The sequence below is a fragment of the Hippopotamus amphibius genome, chromosome 2 (assembly GCF_030028045.1).
Source record: "Hippopotamus amphibius kiboko isolate mHipAmp2 chromosome 2, mHipAmp2.hap2, whole genome shotgun sequence".
Classification (NCBI taxonomy): Eukaryota; Metazoa; Chordata; class Mammalia; order Artiodactyla; family Hippopotamidae; genus Hippopotamus; species Hippopotamus amphibius.
The window spans coordinates 101,347,240-101,368,533 of NC_080187.1; the positions used below are offsets into that span (position 1 = coordinate 101,347,240).

A 21,294-nucleotide genomic window follows, 5' to 3' on the forward strand; every position below is an offset into this window, starting at 1 on the left:
TCTTCTTATTTGGTCTTATTTTAGTAGTAATATTCCCTTAGACTTGAGTATAAAAAGCCGTAAGAATGTCCCCATGTGGAGGGTAGGTAATGTTGTATAGTAATTGAATAATGTTTAAAATCATGGATTTTGGAATCTGCCTTTGGTTTGAGATGATATTGGTAAGCTTCACACAGTGCCTGATATGTAGTAAGCTCTGTGTTAGCTGTTATTATCGTTATTAGACTGTAGATTTTTTTTCTTAGTTTACATAGTAATTTCCAGTTACAGTGAATAAAAAAAAGAAATAGAAAGATGGTTGATATTTGTGAAATGTCTAGAAGGATGAAAGTGGTAAATGGAGATTATTTCTTTTACCCCTTTTGACACTGGTCTTCTAAATTTTGTTTCTCTTCAAAATCCTATGCATCATAGAGACACAGGTGTGGAGAACAAACATATGGACACCAAGTGGGGAAAGCAGGGATGGGGTTGGGGGGGATGAATTGGGAGATTGGGATTGCCATATATACATTACTAATAGGAAAAAAAATCAAATTGTGCACTTTGGATATATGTAGTTTATTGTATGTAAATAAAAGTTCTTAAAAAAAGAAAAAATCTTATCCATCATTGTGATTGTAGAAAGGGGAGCATAATCTATGTCACAGACATTTTTGGCATAACAGGAGAAATTGTAACTACTGGGCATTTCTGTCCCCATATTGACTATGTAACCTGGATCTCTAACATGAACAGTATTGACATTAGCCAGCCTGTACTATATAGCAGTACCAGAAAAGAATTTGACAAAGCACCTTTTTTTTCTCAAGAACTTTTATTGAGATATAATTGAAATGCAATAAACTGCATATATTTAAAGTGTACAATTTGATTTTTTTTGTTATTGGTCATGCATATATGGCAATGACAGAGCACTTTGATAAATTACAGACCCTTTGGGCTTTTTGCCCTCCATTGCACCTCAGACTTGCGACTGACTCAGAATTACATTTGAAGAGTTGGGAGAAGGTAAACATGTTTGAGAGTGAAAGTCATCAGGTTATAGAGTATATTCAAAAGAGAAGATTAAGGGTTTTGTAAATTAGTAGAGAGACTTGCCTCAGAATCATTGTTTGGGAGGCCTTACCCATAAGAACAGGCTTGAACAAATAGCAAATATCTTCAGCAAGGAACCCTAAAGGGTTCCAATAATGGAATTGATGATATAAATAGATGAGATGTACAGTATATTGAAAAGGATTTAATAAGTGTTTTTGGCGCCATACAAAGGGAGCCATATTTCATTATCTCTGTATCAGAAAGGGGAGGGCTGGCAGAGTAGGTAGAGACCCTAGCTAGGGAACTGAGGAAGCTATTCTATTAAAAAACTGCGTGTGTGGCTGAGGACAGGCTGGGGTCAAAGCCACTCGCAAATGTTTATTTCTAGCGTGTGTATAGTCATTTCCACAATGTGTGTTGAGAAAAATTAGGTGTCAATTACAAGTTTGATTTATCTACTAACTTTCAGAACATTAGAATTACTGGCTATTTATGAATTATTTTTCCTAAAGTGAGGGGTCTTTATATATATCACAAAGTAGCCCCTAGTCTGTCAGTTGTGCAGTAGATTTTTGCATATCATATTTTAATGCATAAGTGGAATGTACCTGATTTATGATTAGAAGGGAAAAACTAATTAAACTATAAAAAAAGTAAGTTTGTTTTTTATTGTTTATTTTTCTCTAGCTTTAGGATATATTTGTATATGCTTACTTCGTGTTTTAGAAATAATGTGATGGAATGATTTTTTAAAAAGTTAACTACTTTTTTACTTTCCTCATTTTTATATTTATTTCAGATCAATAAATGGACTGGGAAAAATTTTAGAAACACAAAGATCAAGGTACTTTTAAAAGCTATTACTAATATTAACAATAAATTAATTTAGTTAATGAATGTTAAGTAATTGATAACTGTGTTTGATTCTAATATAAGAAAGATACATGTGCATTTTAAAAAATGAGGCCCGGAAGATTGTTTTGAATGCTCTTTGGCATATTAGTTTGGCATATTTAGTTAATATATTTGCTTCTCCTTGTAGCTAAGACCTCAGAGCCATGATTACACTATGTAAGTGTGCTTTTGCTTTAATGAGGAAGAAAATATAAGATTTTGAACCACTCAAAGAAGTAATTAGTATAGAAATCTGAAAAAATACACTGTTAGGAATCTTATTCTTATTTGCAATATTTAGATGGTTTTTTAATATTTTAAAAACTTTCTTAGTGTTTCATAGTTGCAAAAAATAATCTGTCATGTAAAAATATATGGAACCGGGACTCCCCTGGTGGTCCAGTGGTAAAGAATCCATCCTGCAGTGCAGGGGACACGGGTTCGATCCCTGGTTGGGGGACCAAGATTCCACATGCCACAGGGTAGCTAAGCCCGTGCACTCTAGAGTCTGCACGCCGAAACTAGAGAAGCCCATGCACCGCAACTAAGACCGAAGGCAGCCAAATAAATTTAAAAAATGTTTATGTATACATTTACGTTTGAGCTCCTGATGCATACTTTTAAAATATTTTGATTTCCTATAGGTTCTCTCTTTTAAATTTTGTTCATACAGATGTGCCTTACTTTATAAAATAGATGTGTTCTTAAAACATCTGTAAAATGAATTTCTGTAGATTGAACTCTATTTTGCATTGAGTGCTGTCGTGACTTCAGAAGATTTCTGTGCGGGGGTATTTTTGTTAACTTATTTTTTAGCAAGAATGGCTTAGCAGCTGATAGACCAAGAGCATGCAACCAGCAGCCCTGAGGCTCACAGCTGGCAACCTAGTGCCACCCAGTTCTTAAGTCAGAGATTCTGTCCTTGGAAGTACAGCAGAGGCCTATTGAGTGGCTTGTCTGCTATGGTAGAGATTAGAGGTGCTGACAGACTACCTTAAGTGTTAGGCAGTAACAGCAGCAGCTGCTTATATGCATGTGAACAGCTGGGGAATTAATTTGGTATGCATTCTCAGAAGCCACTCATCTGCTGGCAGAGGTAGCAGAAGAATGCCCTTAGTGTTAAGTCCTCTATAAGCATATACCACATGTGCTCCCTGCATTTTAAATTACAGTGTAGAAGGTCTCTGATAACCTAACTCATACCATGAGCCATTCCTCAGTGTGTTTTCTTCCTGTTGCATTTTACCATTTTCTTTCTCTTTAAATTTTCTGCTCTTTGCAAAATAACACACAGACAACCACATAATGCTTAAGTTTTAAAAAATCATACCCATGAATAGCTGTGGTTTTGTAATAGCATTTATTTAGTTTGTATTTACAAACATCGTAAATCAGTTTTTTTGCCAGTATATCTTAGAATCTAGGAGCTTTCTGAAATGATACTCTTAAAAAAATTTTAATCCCTTAAGCATTTTGTGGTTGGCAAGTGCTTACAGTGGTAAAATGACAATCATAAAACTACTATAAACGTGTAGAAAAGGCTTCCCTCGAGTATTTAAGTTAAGGAGTAAGAATGATGTAGTATGGTCTCATTGGTGAGACTTAAGTTGATTTTGAGGCAAATGGAAGTTCTAATGGACTTCAGGAGTAGAAGATTGGAAGAAGTGCCATTCTTATCTTTTCCAGACTGTTTTTTAAATCTTGGAGATTAAGTGGACTGAATAGAGGAAAACCAAAGTCCAGTTGATCAATAATATGTTAATCAATTCAGTAATTTATTGATCCATTCTACTAGTTGCTAGGCATTTCATGGCATGTTGAAGATTTAAGCAACGTATAAGGTAAAAATTCTGCCTTTAAGATTAGTCATTTGGGGGAGATAAGAAAACAAGCAAAAATCAGTATATTAAATATTATCACTATAACAGGAATATTAAATGCACAGGATCCTATAAGATTAGGAAGATAGAGGAATAACTATTCAACTCTTCCTGATGAGGCGGTCAGAAAATTTTGACTGAGAAGGTGGTCACTGACCTGAGTCTTGAAGAATGAATAGCAGTTTTCCAGATGGACAAGAGTAGTAATGGCTTTCTTGGGATAAGGAAGATTTTGTATTCCAGGAACCTGTGAATATTTTAGAATGGCTAGAACACATTGATTATGTTATGGAGAGAAAAAAGAGGTATGACTGTGGAGATGGAGAAATTACCACAAAGGGTCTTGAACACCATGACACATGATTTGGATTTTCTCCTGTAGGCAGCAAGGAATTAGATTTTAAAAGCAGTATGACTCTTGGGAGATGGATTGAATATGGTGCTATTCTTGAAGTTAGGAAATACAGGAAGGAGTAACTTTGGGGTAGGGTAGTGATAGCAGTGAGTTTGGTAAAGGGGATTGGTTTGTTTTGTAAACATTGAGTTTGAGATGCCACTAGGGAAGGCATTTGGAAATGTAGCTCTGGAATTCACAACTTACTATTGGATGGTATCAACAACTTGTAGGTCTGGGGTGGTCTGGTGGCCCCTGTTTCTGAGACTCCCTGAACTTTGAAAAGACAACTCTCTCTCTGGAGTAGTAGCTAAACTGCCCTTCCCTGAGACAGCCAGAGCCCTCTTCCATTTTCATTCTCCTGTCCCTGGTCTTAGACTACTTAAAGCAGTCTTTAGACATAGGGATAATTGAAACCTCCTCATAGGGAAAAGATTAGGTACTCCTGGCATGGATAGCTCAAGAAATTAGGAGCAAAGATGAGCTTTGGAACTTTTTTCTTTCCCCTGTTTGCTTCATTCTCCCATTCAGTTTTTACAAGATGGTAATAGTCTTTTTATTTTTATTTATTTTTTCTATATTAATGTTTTGGAAAAGATCTGATGTTTTTTTCTCTGAAGGGGGAAATTAAATAAAATTTGATGCCATGGAAATTACTTTTCATCCATGCCTTGGATGAGTGAAGGAATTTATTCTTGATCGTGTTAGTAAATTTGGGGAAAGTCCATGGCAACTTTCATCTGGAACCTTAGACTTTTTCCTCTTTTCCTCTCCATTGAGAATCTGGTGAGATACAGTGAGAGACTTTGATATTTTATTATTCTCTGTAGAATTTAACTGTATAGATCTTTTGTTGATCCTGTTTGTTTTGGAAATATCAAAAGAATCTGGGTATAAAGCAGAATTATCTCTAAATCTATGATATGTATTCTCTAGGACAGTTGTAGTGAAAACTGTAGTCCATTTAGAAGCTTGTGTTTCAGAGCTGACTTTAGTATTCACACAGTTGGGCTGAATTTGCTATTCACACAATTAGCATGTGTAAACTTTTTAAACTTTAAGCTATTTCCTAAGTTAAAGATGATAAACTTGGTGGAAAACTTCATTCACTTGTCACCTGTCAGTATAAATATTTACTCAACTGTGATGGTGTGAAACGAAATATGTTTAATGTTAAGGCTTTGGTCTCTTATGTAAATTGATATTCAGAAATTTCTTCATGGAACATTTACTTCTTTGCTTGATTATTTTCCTAATTCTGCTCATCTAGAATGTCCAGAATTTGAGATGTTACAGTCTGTTAACATAGAACTCTGGAGTCTTCTTCTTTTAATAAGACGGGAAATTTGTCTGCCTTGTGCCAGGATAAGTGATCACAATCTAACAGTATTGTTATCACAAGTGTGCATATATGGCAGACTGTTGAGAATGAACAGAGCAGACACAGCTGGTCAGCCCTAAGTTAAAGGGGATGGCTTTTACATGCTTTTGTATTTGAAAAAATTTTGAATTTGCAAAGTTTTGTTTTCCTTGTGAGAAAATTTAATAAATGTTAGGCAAGTCCCTGGAATCTAATTTTGAAACTTAATTATAGAGTTGTCATTTTCTTCAAACATCCCTTCCTTGTAGCTTGGATTATGGAGGAATCAGTGTCCTTTACTGTTTCGTAGGCTGGCATAAAAATTGGAACTCAGTCTTTATAAATTTGCTTCTATGTATTTAAACCAAGCCTAATGCTAATTGTGATATAATCTCTTCCGATTTCAATGTCTGCTTTCCTAATAATGCTTAATTACCACCAAATAATTATAGTGGAAGTAATGTTTTTTCAGATAGAGCACTAACTGGGAAGTTTCAGTCTATATGCAACCCCATCTGAAGGAAATAAAATCAAACCACATTCTTTAGATGTAGATAAGGATCCTAGAGTGAATATTTATACATTGATTGTTTGACTTCTCATATTCTTATGCTGCTATATGTTGTGTCATGTAAGCGGGGAAGTGGGGTAAAAGAAATACAGAAATTCCAAAGATAATGTACCTATACTACTGTGTTATTTCCATTTGTTCAATTTCCCTCATTTCATCTTTTGAGTAATATACTGCTACTTTTCAAAAGCTTCAGTTCTGTAACTGTTTTTTTTTTTTTTTGCTATAAAAATATAGTTTGAAAAGCTCAAATTTTCAGGATTAAAAAAAAAAATTGAAAGTAAAAACAAACCCAGAAAGACCACTACGGTTTATTGAAGCAACAACCAAGTAATTTTCTGCCTTGGTCTTAAACTGTTTGTTCAGTTTTTAAAATTTAATATATAAATTCCATAAAAAAATTTTTATAACAGCTTTTTGTTCCTTGCCTGTCATTTTATGTTACCCAAAATAGAATATACTGATTAACCTTTATGTCTACATTTCTGGCAAAACAGAATTTTTTTTTTCTTGATGAATTGAATATATTTTCCAGAAATTAACACTTCACATTGGTTTTCTTCCTTTTAGAGTTGATCTCTCAAATATATTAGATCTTCATGCCTTTGACAGTCTCTCTGGAATAAGGTATGTTTCCTGTATTTTGGTCACTTTATTATAATGTACTTTTATTATAGGAGTGCAGGAATGATTTCACAGATGCACATTTGATTTATACTTCCTGTTATTTCTTTGGCATACAAGACCATTCCTAATGATTACATTCTTGAAAGTTTGCTAATTGGATGTTTGGAAATCACATGTATTTTCCTACAGAGATTATAGTGTAAATGGTAGTTAACTTTAGAGACTTATTGTTCGTATTTCTTTATCAAACACTATGTGTAATTCTTTCTATGAAAAAATGCATGAAATACATAGAAAATTTTAGTTTAGGGTGTTCCCACAGATACTCCTTTTCCTGTAGTGATGGATCAGTTTCCTGCCTCTTTCCCCGGAGGGAATCCTTTTGATAAGAGAAAGAAGAACAAATTGTTTTTCCCTGAACATCGATTTTTTTTTTTAAATCATCCTTAACCATTTAAGTGTACAATGCAGTAGCGTTAAGCATATTCACATTGTTTGCAGTGGATCTACAGAACTTTTTCATCTTGTAAAACTGAAACTCTACCAAACAGATGACAACTCCTGGTTTTCCCCTCCCTGCAGCCCCTGGTAACCACTCTTCTGTTATCTGTTTCTAAGAATTTGATTACTTTAGAAAGCTCAAATAAGTGAAATCATACAGTAATTTATCTTATTGTAACTAGCTTATTTCACTTAGTTCTCAAGATTCATCCATGTTGTAGCACTTGACAACATTGTCTTCCTTTTTAAAGGCTAAATTATATTCCATTGTATGTATATACCATTTTTTATCCATTTATTGATTGATAGACATTTAAGTTGCTTCCACCCCTTGGCTATTGTGAATAATTCTGCTATGAACATGGGTTGGGTGTGCAAATCTCTCTTCAAGATCCTGCTTTAAATTTATTTAGATATATGCCTAGAATTCTATTTTTAATATTTTGAGGAACCACCATATTGTTTTCCATAGCAGCTGCACCATTTTACATTCCCACAAACAGTGCACAAGTGTTCCAGCTTTTCCACATCCTTGCCAACACTTGTTTTTTCCTGTTGTTTTTGGTAGTAACTGTCCCAGTGGGTGTGAGGTGATAGCTCAGTGTGGTTTTAATTTGCATTGCTCTAACAATTAGATTTTGAGCATCTTTTCATTTACTTGTTGGCTGTTTGTATATTATCTTTGAAGAAATGACTATTCAAGTACTTTGCCTATTTTTTAGTTGGATTTTTTGTTTTTTGTTGTTGTTGTGGCTGAATTGTAGGTGTCCTTAAATAATCTAGGTATTAACCCCTCATCAGATACATGATTTGCAAATATTTTCTCCTGTTTCCTCTAAAGTAGTTGAGTCATAACCCCCTTATGTGAGAGGTAACTTCTCTATATCCAGAGGAAAGGAGCATCCTAATTTCTGAAGACAAAGGCAGATACAAGAGGAATCTGAAGGCACAGGCCTCTCTGAGTTTCCTCTAGTTTCCTAAACTTGGCTCGTCCTCTGTCCTATCATATCTTTCCGTGGCTTTCCACTCTTGATCAAACCTAGCACAAAAACACTCAGGTTTAACCATTTCTTCAGATCTTCATCTCCCTATGAAGGTTCCTTTGTCAAATGAAACCCTTGTTAAATAAACGTATATGCTTTTCTTTTGTTAATCTTTGTCAGTCTAATTTTCAGACCCAGCCAGAGACTTAAGAGGTAGAGGGAAACTTTTGCTTCCCTGTGGAAGGCAGGTCATTGCCCAACATTAAATATGTTGGGACGTATTTGAACATAGGGAAAGAACATAGAATTTTTCAAACATTTTCTAAGGTTATTTCATTCCACAGTTACTGCGTTAGTGACATTTAAAGAAGTAGCTATTTAATGTGAAGCCCCTGCTCTGGATAGGGCCTTTGCATAACTTTTCTTTGTGCTTAGATGCTCAGCAAGAGAATTCTTTCCTGAGCAACCAGCTGGGAAGGATTTAATTTGACACTTTCCCTACTAAGACCCCCCAAGGAGACTCATTCCCTCCAACAGTTCCTACAAGCCTTTTCTCTTTCCTAAACTTGCTGTTACTAATTTACCCCTCACTGTTCTTCAAGGCAAAACATCTGCAAGGTTTTAAGTCCTTTTCCTCTTCGCAACCTACCCCCATCAGTCTCTAAAGGTATGCTGCAGTTGTTTTGGTTATAATTTGTTATTCCATATTGATCTTTTGCTCTTTCCATATCAGAACAATGCATTTTTAGGATTCTGACTTTTTGTTTTCTCTCAACCACTGGTAACTGACTGTATAGAAGGCTTACATGTATGGATGCTGTTTTTCTTTTTTAAGTAGATATATTCAAGGGAAAACATTGATAAAGGAAATATTTACCCTTCTAATTTTCTTTAGGTTCCAGCATTATTTTCATCTGAGGAAGCATGTGGAGAGTTGATGAAATTTTGAGCAATTGTAAAATGCTTATGAATCTTTTCCCAGGCCTGTATTAGATCTTTTGGAAGTAAAAAAGAAATCTATTTATTTAACATATTTAACACACCAAATAGTGTTGCTAAAGATTAGTTTTTCTCTCTGTTGTGTGTATATGTATGTATGTGAATGTATGTACATTTTTTAAGAAAAGTTTTTAAACAGTCTGCCAGTGTTTGTCTATTAGAATATGTAAACAGCATGTAAAATTGGAACTATGTAATAGATTCAGTTGTGGAAAGTCTCTCCCTTGTTCAGCTTCGTATCTTTAAGTAATATATAAGGTTAAATCAGAAGTGTATTGAACTCTGAATTTACAATCAGTTATTCTTAGTTTGCAGAAAAAACTTCAACATGTGCCAACAATACAACCTCACCTTGATCAGGTAAAAAAATCTTTAAAAAAAGTTTGTTAAAATATCTCTTTAACTAAATGGTTCTGCTTAGGATTATTTTATTAGAACTCTTTTTAAAAAAGCATTTTTGAACTATTTTGATAGTTTTCAGAATTTAAATGCTTTTGAGGTCATCTAATCTAGTTTCTTAATGCGTAATAGGAGTTCATCAAACCAGAGTTATTTAGAATCTTAGAAAATTATGCTTTCCAGCTTCTCTATTCCACACATCAGTCAACGTATTTTGATTAGTTCTTCTGAGGGGAATTACTATATAAAAGCAGCCTGGAGTTCTTTATGCAGCCTATTTTTATCTATATTTAACTTACTGAGTAAGGAAAAGTCTGGCATAGGCATCCATGGATTATTTACATAAAAATTGACTTTGAGTTTCACCTTCAGATAGCACTGTAAATTTGAACCCCTTAAGGTGTTTTTCATGCTCTAAAACTATAATTCCTGAGGCAAATATTGAAGATACTAGGAACAAAGTGTATTTTCACTGTACCCATCTTTCTTTTAAGCAAGTTGTGGATGGTGAACCTTAAGGGTAACTTCTTTCTTCTGTTTAAACATGGTGAAAAGGGGGCATGTGAGTGAGCAGTGGGCCTAGCATTCTCTCCTTTATCTTGAGGCTTTTACTTATTTTTTGAATCATTGATTGTAATAGGGCCAAGATAATAGCATACTGTTCATTTGTCTTCATTTTGGCTCATATTTATTGGGAGCTAGACTACCATGTTTGTGACATATTTCTCTGAGAAACTTTTCTTAATAGAACATTCATTCATCTTATTTATATTTATTTATTTTATTGAAGTATAATTAACCTACAGAATAAAATGTTATTAGTTTCAGATATGCAACATAATGATTCGATATTTTTATGCATTACAGAATGATCACCATGATAAGTCTAGTTACTATCTGTCACCATACAAAGATATTGCAGTACTATTGACTGTATTCCACATGCTGTAAATTACATCCCTGTGACTTATTTATTTTACAGTTGAAAGTTTGTATCTCTCCTTCACCTATTTTGCCTATCCCCCCCGCCCCTTCCATTTGGCAACCACCAGTTTGTTCTCTGTTGTCTATGAGTCTGTTTCTGTTTTGTTATATATGTTTGTTTGTTTTGCTTTTTAGTTTCTGCATATAAGTGAAATCATATGGTATTTGTCTTTTTCTGTGTGATTTATTTATTTATTTTTTTTATTAATTTTATTTATTTATTTATTATTTTTTGGGGGGTACACCAAGTTCAATCATCTGTTTTTATACACATATCCCTGTATTCCCTCCCTCGACTCCCCCCCCCCACCCTCCCTCGAGTCCCCCCCACCCTCCCCGTCCCAGCCCTCTAAGGCATCTTCCATCCTCAAGTTGAACTCCCTTTGTTATACAGCAACTTCCCACTGGCCATCTACTTTACAGTTGGTAGTATATATATGTCTGTGCTACTCTCTCGCTTCGTCTCAGCTTCCCCTTGATCCCCCGCCCCCTCCCAAACCTCGAGTTCTCCAGTCCATTCTCTGCACCTGCGTCCTTGTTCTTGTCACTGAGTTCATCAGTACCATTTTTAGATTCCATATATGTGAGTTAGCATACAATATTTGTCTTTCTCTTTCTGACTTACTTCACTCTGTATGACAGACTGTAGGTCTATCCACCTCATTACATATAGCTCCATCTCATCCCTTTTTATAGCTGAGTAATATTCCATTGTATATATATGCCACATCTTCTTTATCCATTCATTTGTTGATGGGCATTTAGGTTGCTTTCATGTCCTGGCTATTGTAAATAGTGCTGCAATAAACATTATGGTACATGTTTCTTTTCGGATTATGGTTTTCTTTGGGTATGTGCCCAGTAGTTGGGATTACTGGATCATATGGTAGTTCTATTTGTAGTTTTTGAAGGATCCTCCAAATTGTTTTCCATAGTGGCTGTACCAACTTACAGTCCCACCAACAGTGCAGGAGGGTTCCCTTTTCTCCACACCCTCTCCAACATTTATTGTTTCCAGATTTTGTGATGATGGCCATTCTGATCGGTGTGAGGTGATACCTCATTGTGGCTTTGACTTGCATTTCTCTGATGATGAGTGATGTTGAGCATCTTTTCATGTGTTTGTCGGCCATCTGTATGTCTTCTTTGGAGAAGTGTCTATTTAGGTCTTCCACCCATCTGTGGATTGGGTTATTTGCTTTTTTGGTATTAAGCTTCATGAGCTGCTTGTATATTTTGGAGATTAATCCTTTGTCCGTTGTTTCATAGGCAACTATTTTTTCCCATTCTGAGGGTTGCCTTTTAGTCTTTGTGTGATTTATTTTACTTAGCATAATACTTCTAGGCCCATCCATACTGTCACAAATGGCAAGATTTCAGTCTTTTTATGGCTGAGTAATATTCCATTGTGTATACACACACACACACACACCCCCACATCTTCTTTATGCATTCGTCTATCGATGAACACTTAGGTTGTTTCCATATGTTGGCTATTGTAAATACATAATTCTTCAAAGAACACTGGGGGCTTATATCTTTTTGAATTAGTGTTTTCATTTTCTTTGGATAAATACACAGAAATGGAATTGTTGGATAGTATGGTAGTCCTATTTTTAATTTTTTGAGGAACCTTCATTACTGTTTTCCATAGTGGCTGTACCAATTTTCATTCCTACCAGCAGTGTGAGGTTATATCTCATTGTGGTTGATCTGCTTTTCCCTGATGCTTAGTGATGTTGAGCATCTTTTAATGTGTCTTTTGGCCATCTGTGTGTATTCTTTGGAAAAATGTCTCTTCAGGTATTCTGCCCATTTTTAAATCATATTGGGTTTTTTTGTGATACTGGGTTGTATGATTTCTTTCTATATTTTGGATATTAATTATATATTAGACAAATCAATTGCAAATATCTTCTCCCATTCAGTAGGTTGCCTTTTCATTTTGATGATTTCCTTTGCTGTGCAAAAACTTTTTAGTTTGATGTAGTCCATTAGTTCATTTTTGCTTTAGTTGCTCTTATCTAAGGAAACAGATTCAAAAAAATATTGCTATGACCTATGTCAAAGAGTGTAGTGCTTCTGTTTTCATCTAGGAGTTTTCTGGTTTCAGTTCTTAGATTTAAGTCTTTAATCCATTTTGAGTTTATTTTTGTGTACACTGTAAAAAATTGGTCTAGTTTCATTCTTTCACATGTAGCTGTCCTGTTTTCCTAATACCACTTACTGAAGGGACTTTTTCTTCATTGTGTATTCTTGCCTCCTTTGTTGTAGATTAATTGCCCATAGGTGCGTGGGTTTATTTCCAGACTCTCTGTCCTATTCCATTGATCTCTGTGTGTCTGTTTTTGTGTCAGTACTGTACTGTTTAGATTACTGTAGTTTTATAGTATAGTTTGCAATCAAGAAGTGTGATACCTTCAGCTTTGTTCTTCTTTCTCAAGATTGCTTTGGCTATTTGGGTCTTTTATAATTCTACACAAATTTTAGGATCGTTTGTTCTAGTTTTGTTAAAAAAAAATGCCATGGGTATTTTGATAGGGATTGCATTGAATCTCTAGGTTGCTTTGGGTGGTATGGACATTTTAACAATATTGATTCTTTTAATCCATGAGCACGGTATATCTTATCTTTAAAATGAGTGAATAAGAGAAGTACAAGTCCTTAGGGGTAGAATTTTTGAGAAAAACTAACTGGTTATGATACTCAGTATTAGGTATAAAGATGAACTTGAAGTACATCACATTCTTCTAGGTGAAGGACCTCATGCTAGGGGTCATAAGGAGTAAAAGATGAAGAATATGTAGTATTTAATTTTGAGAACTTTAATCATGGCCACTATCTATATACCCACAGTATCTTGAGTGTATCCCTGTTGTGGCATTTATATGTCTTGTAGTTTGGATTGAAATGCTTTTCCCTTACGCTAGTCTGTAAATTCCTAAATGTATATTCCTCATTGCATAGCACAGGATATGGTATATGGTGAGTGCTCATGAAGAATGAAAAGCTGTGATTCTCAGATGGGGTGTACATCAGAATCACTTGTGGGCTTTTTAAAAGTATTGGACAGGGACTTCCCTGGTGGTGCAGTGGTTGAGAATTTGCCTGCCAGTGCAGGGGACACAGGTTTGATCCCTGGTCCAGGAAGATCTTACATGCTGCAGAGCAACTAAGCCCGTGTGCCACAACTACTGAGCCCCACGCCACATCTACTGAAGCCCGCACAACTAGAGCCCATGCTCTGCAACAAGAGAAGCCACTGCAAATGAGAAACCCTTGTGCTGCAATGAAGAGTCGCCCCCACTTGCTGCAGAGAAAGCCTGTGTACAGCAACAAAGAACCAATGCAGCCAAAAAGCAAACAAAACAAAATGAAACAAAACAAAAAACATTGGATGTTCAGTGGTCCCCATTCCTCATCCCTATTTTCAGGAGTAGACCTTGGGTATGTGCAAATTAATGTGTATGTATATTTTTAACATTTTATTATGGAAATTTTCAAAGATGTACGAAAAAGTAGAGAGACTATTAAAATGAATCCCTTGTGCAGATGACCCAGTTGCAGTGGCTTTTAACATTTTGCTGATTTTATTTTATTCATCTTTCTAACGTTTCTTTTGCTGGAGTCTTTAAAAAAATGCTTTTAATAGAAAATTTCAAACAAATAAAAGTGGAATGGTATAAAGAATCTGCGAGTACCCATCACCTTTGCTGGTATGTATTAAAGCAAACCCCAGACATTATGTCATTTCACCAGTAAATAGGGCATGTCTATTTTTTAAAAAAACTCCACAGGAGATCCTGATGCACTTTCCTGCTTTAGGTATATAAACCATAGGGCAGAGTATAATATAATATTGCAGACCAAAGACTATGGGATTCAGAAGCATCAACAGTCTCATTTGATTTAGTGGATCTGAGGTTTCAGGAAAGATTGCTTGTTTTTTAACTTACAGTAAAGCATACAAGTTTTTTAGTGTACAAGTCAATGTATCTTTGCTTATATTTGTGCCTATATATCTGTCCATATGTACACACGAACACATATCTCTATAATTCTCACCCAGATGAAGATAAAGATTTCCAAAACTGTTGAGGGAGTTCCCTTCCTAGTAGGTAACCCTGCTTCCAAAGATGTAACTGCTATTCTGATTTATACACCAAAAAGTAGGTTTAAACTAGGAGGTTTTTTTGTTTCTTTTGTTTTTTTTTTGGACTGGAAGGAGTAAGGGAAGGAGCAATCCAGATCTTTAAAAGTGGGAACGTGGCAGTGCTCTACAAGAGTATTCTAGTGCAGAAGTCTTGATGAATCCTTGGTATTGGAATCCTGAGCTAAGGTATTAGGATTTGATTTGCCAGACAGAGAGAACTCATGCTGTGCTATCGGACAGTGTCAGGTGAGCTGGATTGGAGTGTGGAGTCAGGAGACCAAGCGGGAAGATACTGTGGCAGTCCAGATACCCTGTGATGAGGGCCTGATCTATGTTGGTTACAATGAGAATGGAAATGGTATAAAACAAGTACTGTTTCACAGGTAGGCTTGCTTGAATAAGCTTACTAACTGATGAGGAGCAGTAAGGAGAGAGAGAAGTGATGGGAAACAAGCCTAGATTGATGAGAGGAACCTAGAAATAGGGAAATCTAGAAGAAGGCAAACTGATTTCGATGAAAACACCAAATATTTAGCTATGTACCTGGTGGCAGGATATCACAGCAGAGGTGACACAGAGAAAGGAGCAGAGGAGTAGAGTGTGGAGATAGAGGTTTTGTGTTTAAGCATGTTAGTGGGCTTAGTTTTCCAGATTAAAAAAAAAAGAAGTTATTATGTATTAGGTATTGTTTGCAGAAGAGTGGAAAACTGAGGGAAATAACCTGGTAGATTAAAGAAAAAACAGATCAAACTCCTAAAATTTAGGAGTCATCCCTAAATTATCTTTTAGAGGCAGTACCGTATTTTGCTCTTAGTTTTCTGAATTATTGCCTCAGGTTTCTGCTTCTTTCTGTGTCTGGGGAAAGGAAAGTTAATTTTAGGTTCAAAATAAAAATAAACTGGAAAAAAGAAGTCCAAAATGGGTAACACCTAGGACATATTATGTATATCATTAAAGTTTTATCCCTGAGTGATGTTTAAAGCATTTCCCTATTTCTCATGGATCTCTTGGTCATCCCGATAAAGAGGACCTGGGTTTGAGGGGTGAGAAGGTGGAGGAGAAAGCCCAGGTGGCATTCTGTGTACACTTATTAGTAGAGCCAGTTGCGAGCTGTGAGTTGTGACCCTCATCTTCTGCACTGGGCATTTACGGGTTTCATCTTCTTTAGGGTTTGTCTAGTATGAGAAGAGTTTATTGGTACAGAAAAACATCTAGTTCTAAATATAGCTCTCCCTCCTTGAGCCCCGTGATGCATTGTCTTAATTTTTAAAACCATTTTTAAAATTTCACATGGAGTTAATTGTACCCCTTAGAAATATTGTCATATCTCTAACTTGCCAAAAGCAAAAATCATTCCTGATACAAAATTCTTTAAGCTGAGAATAAGACAATATTGAGTCCTATGTTGAGACAGTCCCAACATTAAAAGCCAAGTTACCCAATTTGCATAAAATACATTATAAGCGATTTTGAATGTTGAATTACTACTGTCTTTTGAAACTGACAAACTATGTTTCATTTGGCAACCTTTTGCTGTATATTTTGATACGGTATATGACGCTGTACATTTTGGTATGGATTTTTAAGTATTATTTGTAGTGTTAAGATATGTGGTTCTAGGCAGTTATGTAAAGCAGTGCATTAGTGTGTTCTTTCCGCCTGTTTTAAAGCTTGGCTTGAGCATCTTGTCATCCGAGGTGGGATTTGTGCTTTTATTGTGTTATGCTTAGCCCTCGTGTATTTTTGTCATTAATTTTGAAATTTTGGGTTACTGTGGCAAATAGAAGTTTGGATTTTAATTATGTGCTCAGCTAGAGGAAATCTTAAGCTTCTGATTCCTAAGAGTGGACAGTGAGAGATTTATCGAAATCAGGAGGAAAAATAAACCTCAGAGTTAACATTCTCTAAATGTTGATGTCAACCTTCTAAAACCGAAGATGACATTATATTATCGTGCTCATCTCTAGGAGCTCGTCTTCCCTCGGTACTTATTTGGTCAGAGATAAACTGAATCTTTTAATTTGTATTTATTTTCCCTAGAGAACGTTTACATTTGAGTTTTATTCCTTGCTCTGGTAGTTTATGTTTCCTGGGCGTCATCTTCCCCAGTTTATAAAATGGAAATAATTATGTTTAATCTACAGGATTGTTGTCAGGAGTAAATGAAAAGATGAAATAAAACGACCCAGGCAAAAGTACCTCGTTCAGTACATAGTTGATACGCTCTCTATATTACCTTCCCTCTTAGTGCTGAGAATCTTGTAAAGAATTAAACAATGAGTATCCTTTCATAAGAGTTTCTCTGTGTAAATACCAAGCCATTGTCTAACTCTGCAGAATATAGAACATGGAGTTTCTGATACCAAAAATCAGCAAATATGGTGAAAAAGATATACCTAATATTGCTGTTAAGGCAACACAAATGTCCATGAATGTTTCCTTACTTTTCATCTTAAAACTTGTGATTTAAAAAAAATGTATATTCACATTACTATAAAAAAATCATTGACTATCTCTTGATTTACAGAGTATTATTACAGTCACATTTGAAGTACCAGGAAATGCAAAAGAAGAAAGTCTAAATGTCTATATTCAGGTGAATGCAATTTTAACTGATTAATGATCTATCAGTCAATTGTTTTGTCATGTAGTTGTTACTATGAGCAGTGGTTGATCTTACTAAGTATATCACTTGATACAGAATCTTCTGTGGGAAAAGAATGTGAGAAACAGAGATGACGACTGCATGGAGGTCATACGGCTAAAGGTGCGGTACACAACTTACAGTTTTATACTTTTGCACAAAGTCCCTTTCTTGGCTGTTACACAAAACCATATTTAGTCTTAAACATAAGCACTAGTTTTAGACCAAATAATCTTTGTCTGTTTTCGTTTTTCCTTATTTCCATTTCTGAAAAGAAACTTTGGAAGTCATTGCATAAAGCGTGATTTATTTGCACAGCTTCATTGAGTGTTGCAGCTAAAACAACCTGTGTGCTTTGAAACGTTACCCCCTGCTCCCTACTGCCAGGTGCTCTGAGCAGTTATCTGGCTAATGAGCTTGACTTGTTGAAACTCTCCTCCCCTTGGCACACAGCTTGGTCAGAGAAAACAGTGTTTTCTTGTGTTGATTTTTCTAAGAGAGCTTCATTAACAGAGGAATATCAGCAATCTTGCCGTGGGGGGAACCTTATGCTTCTTGATGCATTTAGCAGACACTAAACATTTGTTATACTGTGAAACACAGTGACAAAGGACTAGAAGAATTCTTGATCTATGTTTGGAAACCCATTCATAATACTTGACATTTGGCTACTTATGTCACTAAAGGTGTTTTTTCCAGGGAGCAGTGGGTTCTAGGCTGTGTGCTTAACCAATCAGCAGTCATCTGAGTATCTACTCTTTGTGTTTCCAGACGTGTGTATAGGGTTTTATTATTACTATTTGTTGTCATTACTGTTAGTAACTAGATTCTCTGTTTAGCAACCGACTTCCTGGGGTCACTAGAGTGACAGAGAAAGTATTTAGGTTTAGATTTCTTCACTCCCTGTGCTGGGTTTGGCGCTGCAGAGCACCACAGGTAAATCCTAGTCTATTCCCAGATCATTCCCTCCCAGAGGAACTGAGACGGATCCTGCTGCTTCTCTATGACTATATCCCCATCTATATTCTGTGATCCTAATTAGAAGATCATATTTCATTCTGTAACTGCTTTTATTCCCTAGTACTGAATGTGGGGTGATTAGCTAGAAAGGCAGCCATTTGGGTGTTTATACTAATACTGCCACCAGACCTCTGTATAGAGTTCAGTGCCTCATTCTGCACCATCCCAGTTTGGATTCTGTCCTTAGGTATGTGACAGTTTTTCTGGTTCTTCTTTCTTTGGTTCTTCTTTTGGCCTTCTTCTCATCACAGCAACACTGGGGCATCTGCGGCAACACAGCCTTTCTCTTCATAGACTTCCTTCTCTTTGGTGTTAACAGAGCATTAGTCTGATAATAATCAACATGTTTAAAATGTGAACTCTAGTAACAGCTGACACTTCAGAGTCTTTATACAAGTATAAAATTAATGCTTAGGTAAGGGCTTCCTAGGTGGCACAGTGGTTAAGAATCCGCCTGCCAATGCAGGGAACATGGGTTTGATCCCTGCTCCAGGAAGATTCCACATGCCGCAGAGCAACTAAGCCCGTGTGCCACAACTGTTGAGCCCATGTGCTGCAACTACTGAAGCCCACGTGCCTAGAGCCCGAGCTCCACAACAAGAGAAGCCACGGCAATGAGGAGTCCGTGCACCATGATGAAGAGTAGCCCCCACTCACTGCAACTAAAGAAAGCCCACGCACAGCAAAAAAAGAAAAAAAGAAAAAAATTAATGCTTAGGTAATTCTTTCTGAAAAGCTTGTTGTTGCATATTAAAACTCAACCTTAAAAAGCAGAAAGCAAAACTTGGCACAAGAAAAGACAACTGGAAGAACATACACCCAAAATACATGAATACACCAAAAATATACAAAAATTGTGTGGAGGGAATGACAGTGGTTTGTCACTTACTGTTTTTATATGTATACATATATGTATATAATTTTTATAATAAGTATATATAACAGACATTATTTCAGAGAAATTATTTCATCCCCAGAGGAGCCAGTTTATCAGCTCATTTGTTCCTCATTGCTGCAAATCAATATAAAGTGAATTTTATGCAGATAAATATAATAGTTTTCCTTTTCCTTTATTTCATCATCTACTCCATTTATTGGAACCCATTCAAAAAACAGATTATCTCCAAAATCCTTTAACTTCTCAAATTTTCCCACTAAAACTGTGAAACAAGTATAAAATCCTTAAAAGAATAATCAGAATTTGATACATAACATATTTTATCATTTGATTGTTTTAATTTTTCATTGTGATAACACTAAATAAACATCCTAATACATATATTAATTTTATCATTAGAAATAGGGATTGTTTTTTAAAGAAATCATACACAGAAACCTTTTTTAAAAATTGGAGGCTTTAGGAAACTCTAATGCACAGATAACTGGAATTAAGTAATTTTAACAGCATCTTCTTTATAAGTTTATATTTTAGAAAGGCATAGGAATAATTACTCCATTAACATTGGTGCTCAGTTTCTGCTTTTAAGTTCGCACTGTGGCTGATTGCTTATTCTCCTCTGAGCAGGGGCTGGTGTCCATCAAAGACAAACCACAGCAAGTGATCGTCCAGGGTGTCCACGAGCTATATGATCTGGAGGAGACGCCAGTGAACTGGGAAGATGACAGTGAGAGAACAAATCGATTGGTCCTTATTGGTAAGTGACAGTTAACTTTTTTTTTTTAATTGAAGTATAGTTGATTTACAATGTGTTATTTTCAGGTGTGCAGCAAAGTGATTCAGCTATGCATACATATATATATTTTTTCAGATTCTTTTCCCTTATGGACAGTTAAATTTCTAAAGCAAAAAAAAAAAAAAAAATAGAGGAGATATAATGCACTATGTAAGCAGTGTTAATCTGAACCTCTTTTGTAAATATGAATAAGCTTGTGATTAATGTATTTGTCTTAATTATATGATAATATCATAGGAGCTTGTTAAACCTTTTACCCGTCTTCAAATAATTTTAGAAAAGTGATTAATCCAAATGCCAGTTTGATTCTAAAGGACTTAATTAGAAAGTTAAGGAAGGAATCACTAATTACTGTTGTTTTTGTAAATTTCTGAAGATCACCAAGCATTTAGTAACCTGGACTTGATTAGGTAAACTGTCATGTTAATAAGCATAATATAATCATACCATGTTTTGTTCTGTTTGCAGGCAGGAATTTAGATAAGGATATTCTTAGACAACTATTTATAGCTACTGTGACTGAAACAGAAAAGCAATGGACAACACATTTCAAAGAAGATCAAGCTTGTCCATAACACTAGAAGCATCGCCAAAAGGACTGGATGATAAAATTGGAAATTAGTTTCTTATTGGATTTATTTCAAGTGTCTATTCTTTGCATTACTTCTCTTATGAGTTCCAGTGTATACTTTAAAATAGTATTTATTTTATAGAATACGTAAAATATAGTAAATCACTATTATAAAACATTTGGCATTCATACAATAAAAGACGTCCTCTGACTTTTTTTTTTGTAGACAGACGATTCACAGACATATTTTTCAGAATTGGGTTTGGAGTTTACATATGCTGAATTTCTCACCTATGGAAGTTATAATAATGATAATGGTAAAACTTCAACTGTCATTTTCCTTAGAATTTCAGCTGATTGCATGGATGTAATTTTATTGTTAATAACAAAAATTTTATAAAACAGTGTCACCATTTTTATTAAAGGAAATAAAAGGTTTATTGTGGTAGAGACTTGTAAGTGGAAGAAACCTGAATCATAGAAATTAATGGAAACTTATTCTTAGTCAAATTCTAAGCCTTACTGGTAGTCAGTGTAATGGAACTTCAGCCATTCACTTTGTAGTATATTTCGAAGATT

General features: G+C 35.3%; 1 protein-coding gene across 4 annotated transcripts in view; it reads left to right on the forward strand.

Moving 5' to 3' along the window:
• Positions 1-21,017, forward strand: part of LOC130844211 (putative COBW domain-containing protein 7) — a 41,279-nt gene extending 20,262 nt beyond the window's left edge. Inside the window, exons 9-15 of one of the 4 annotated variants that reach the window (XM_057720458.1) lie at positions 1,841-1,885; positions 6,711-6,767; positions 9,559-9,610; positions 17,314-17,382; positions 17,488-17,553; positions 19,976-20,105; positions 20,613-20,977. In XM_057720458.1, coding sequence (XP_057576441.1) covers positions 1,841-1,885; positions 6,711-6,767; positions 9,559-9,610; positions 17,314-17,382; positions 17,488-17,553; positions 19,976-20,105; positions 20,613-20,719 — 526 coding nt within the window. In that variant the 3' untranslated portion in view covers positions 20,720-20,977. Of the gene's footprint in view, positions 1-1,840; positions 1,886-6,710; positions 6,768-9,558; positions 9,611-17,313; positions 17,383-17,487; positions 17,554-19,975; positions 20,106-20,612 lie in introns of all 4 variants that reach the window. The other 3 variants (XM_057720461.1, XM_057720460.1, XM_057720459.1) reach the window with 3 other exon arrangements.
• Positions 21,018-21,294: the final 277 nt, after the last annotated feature.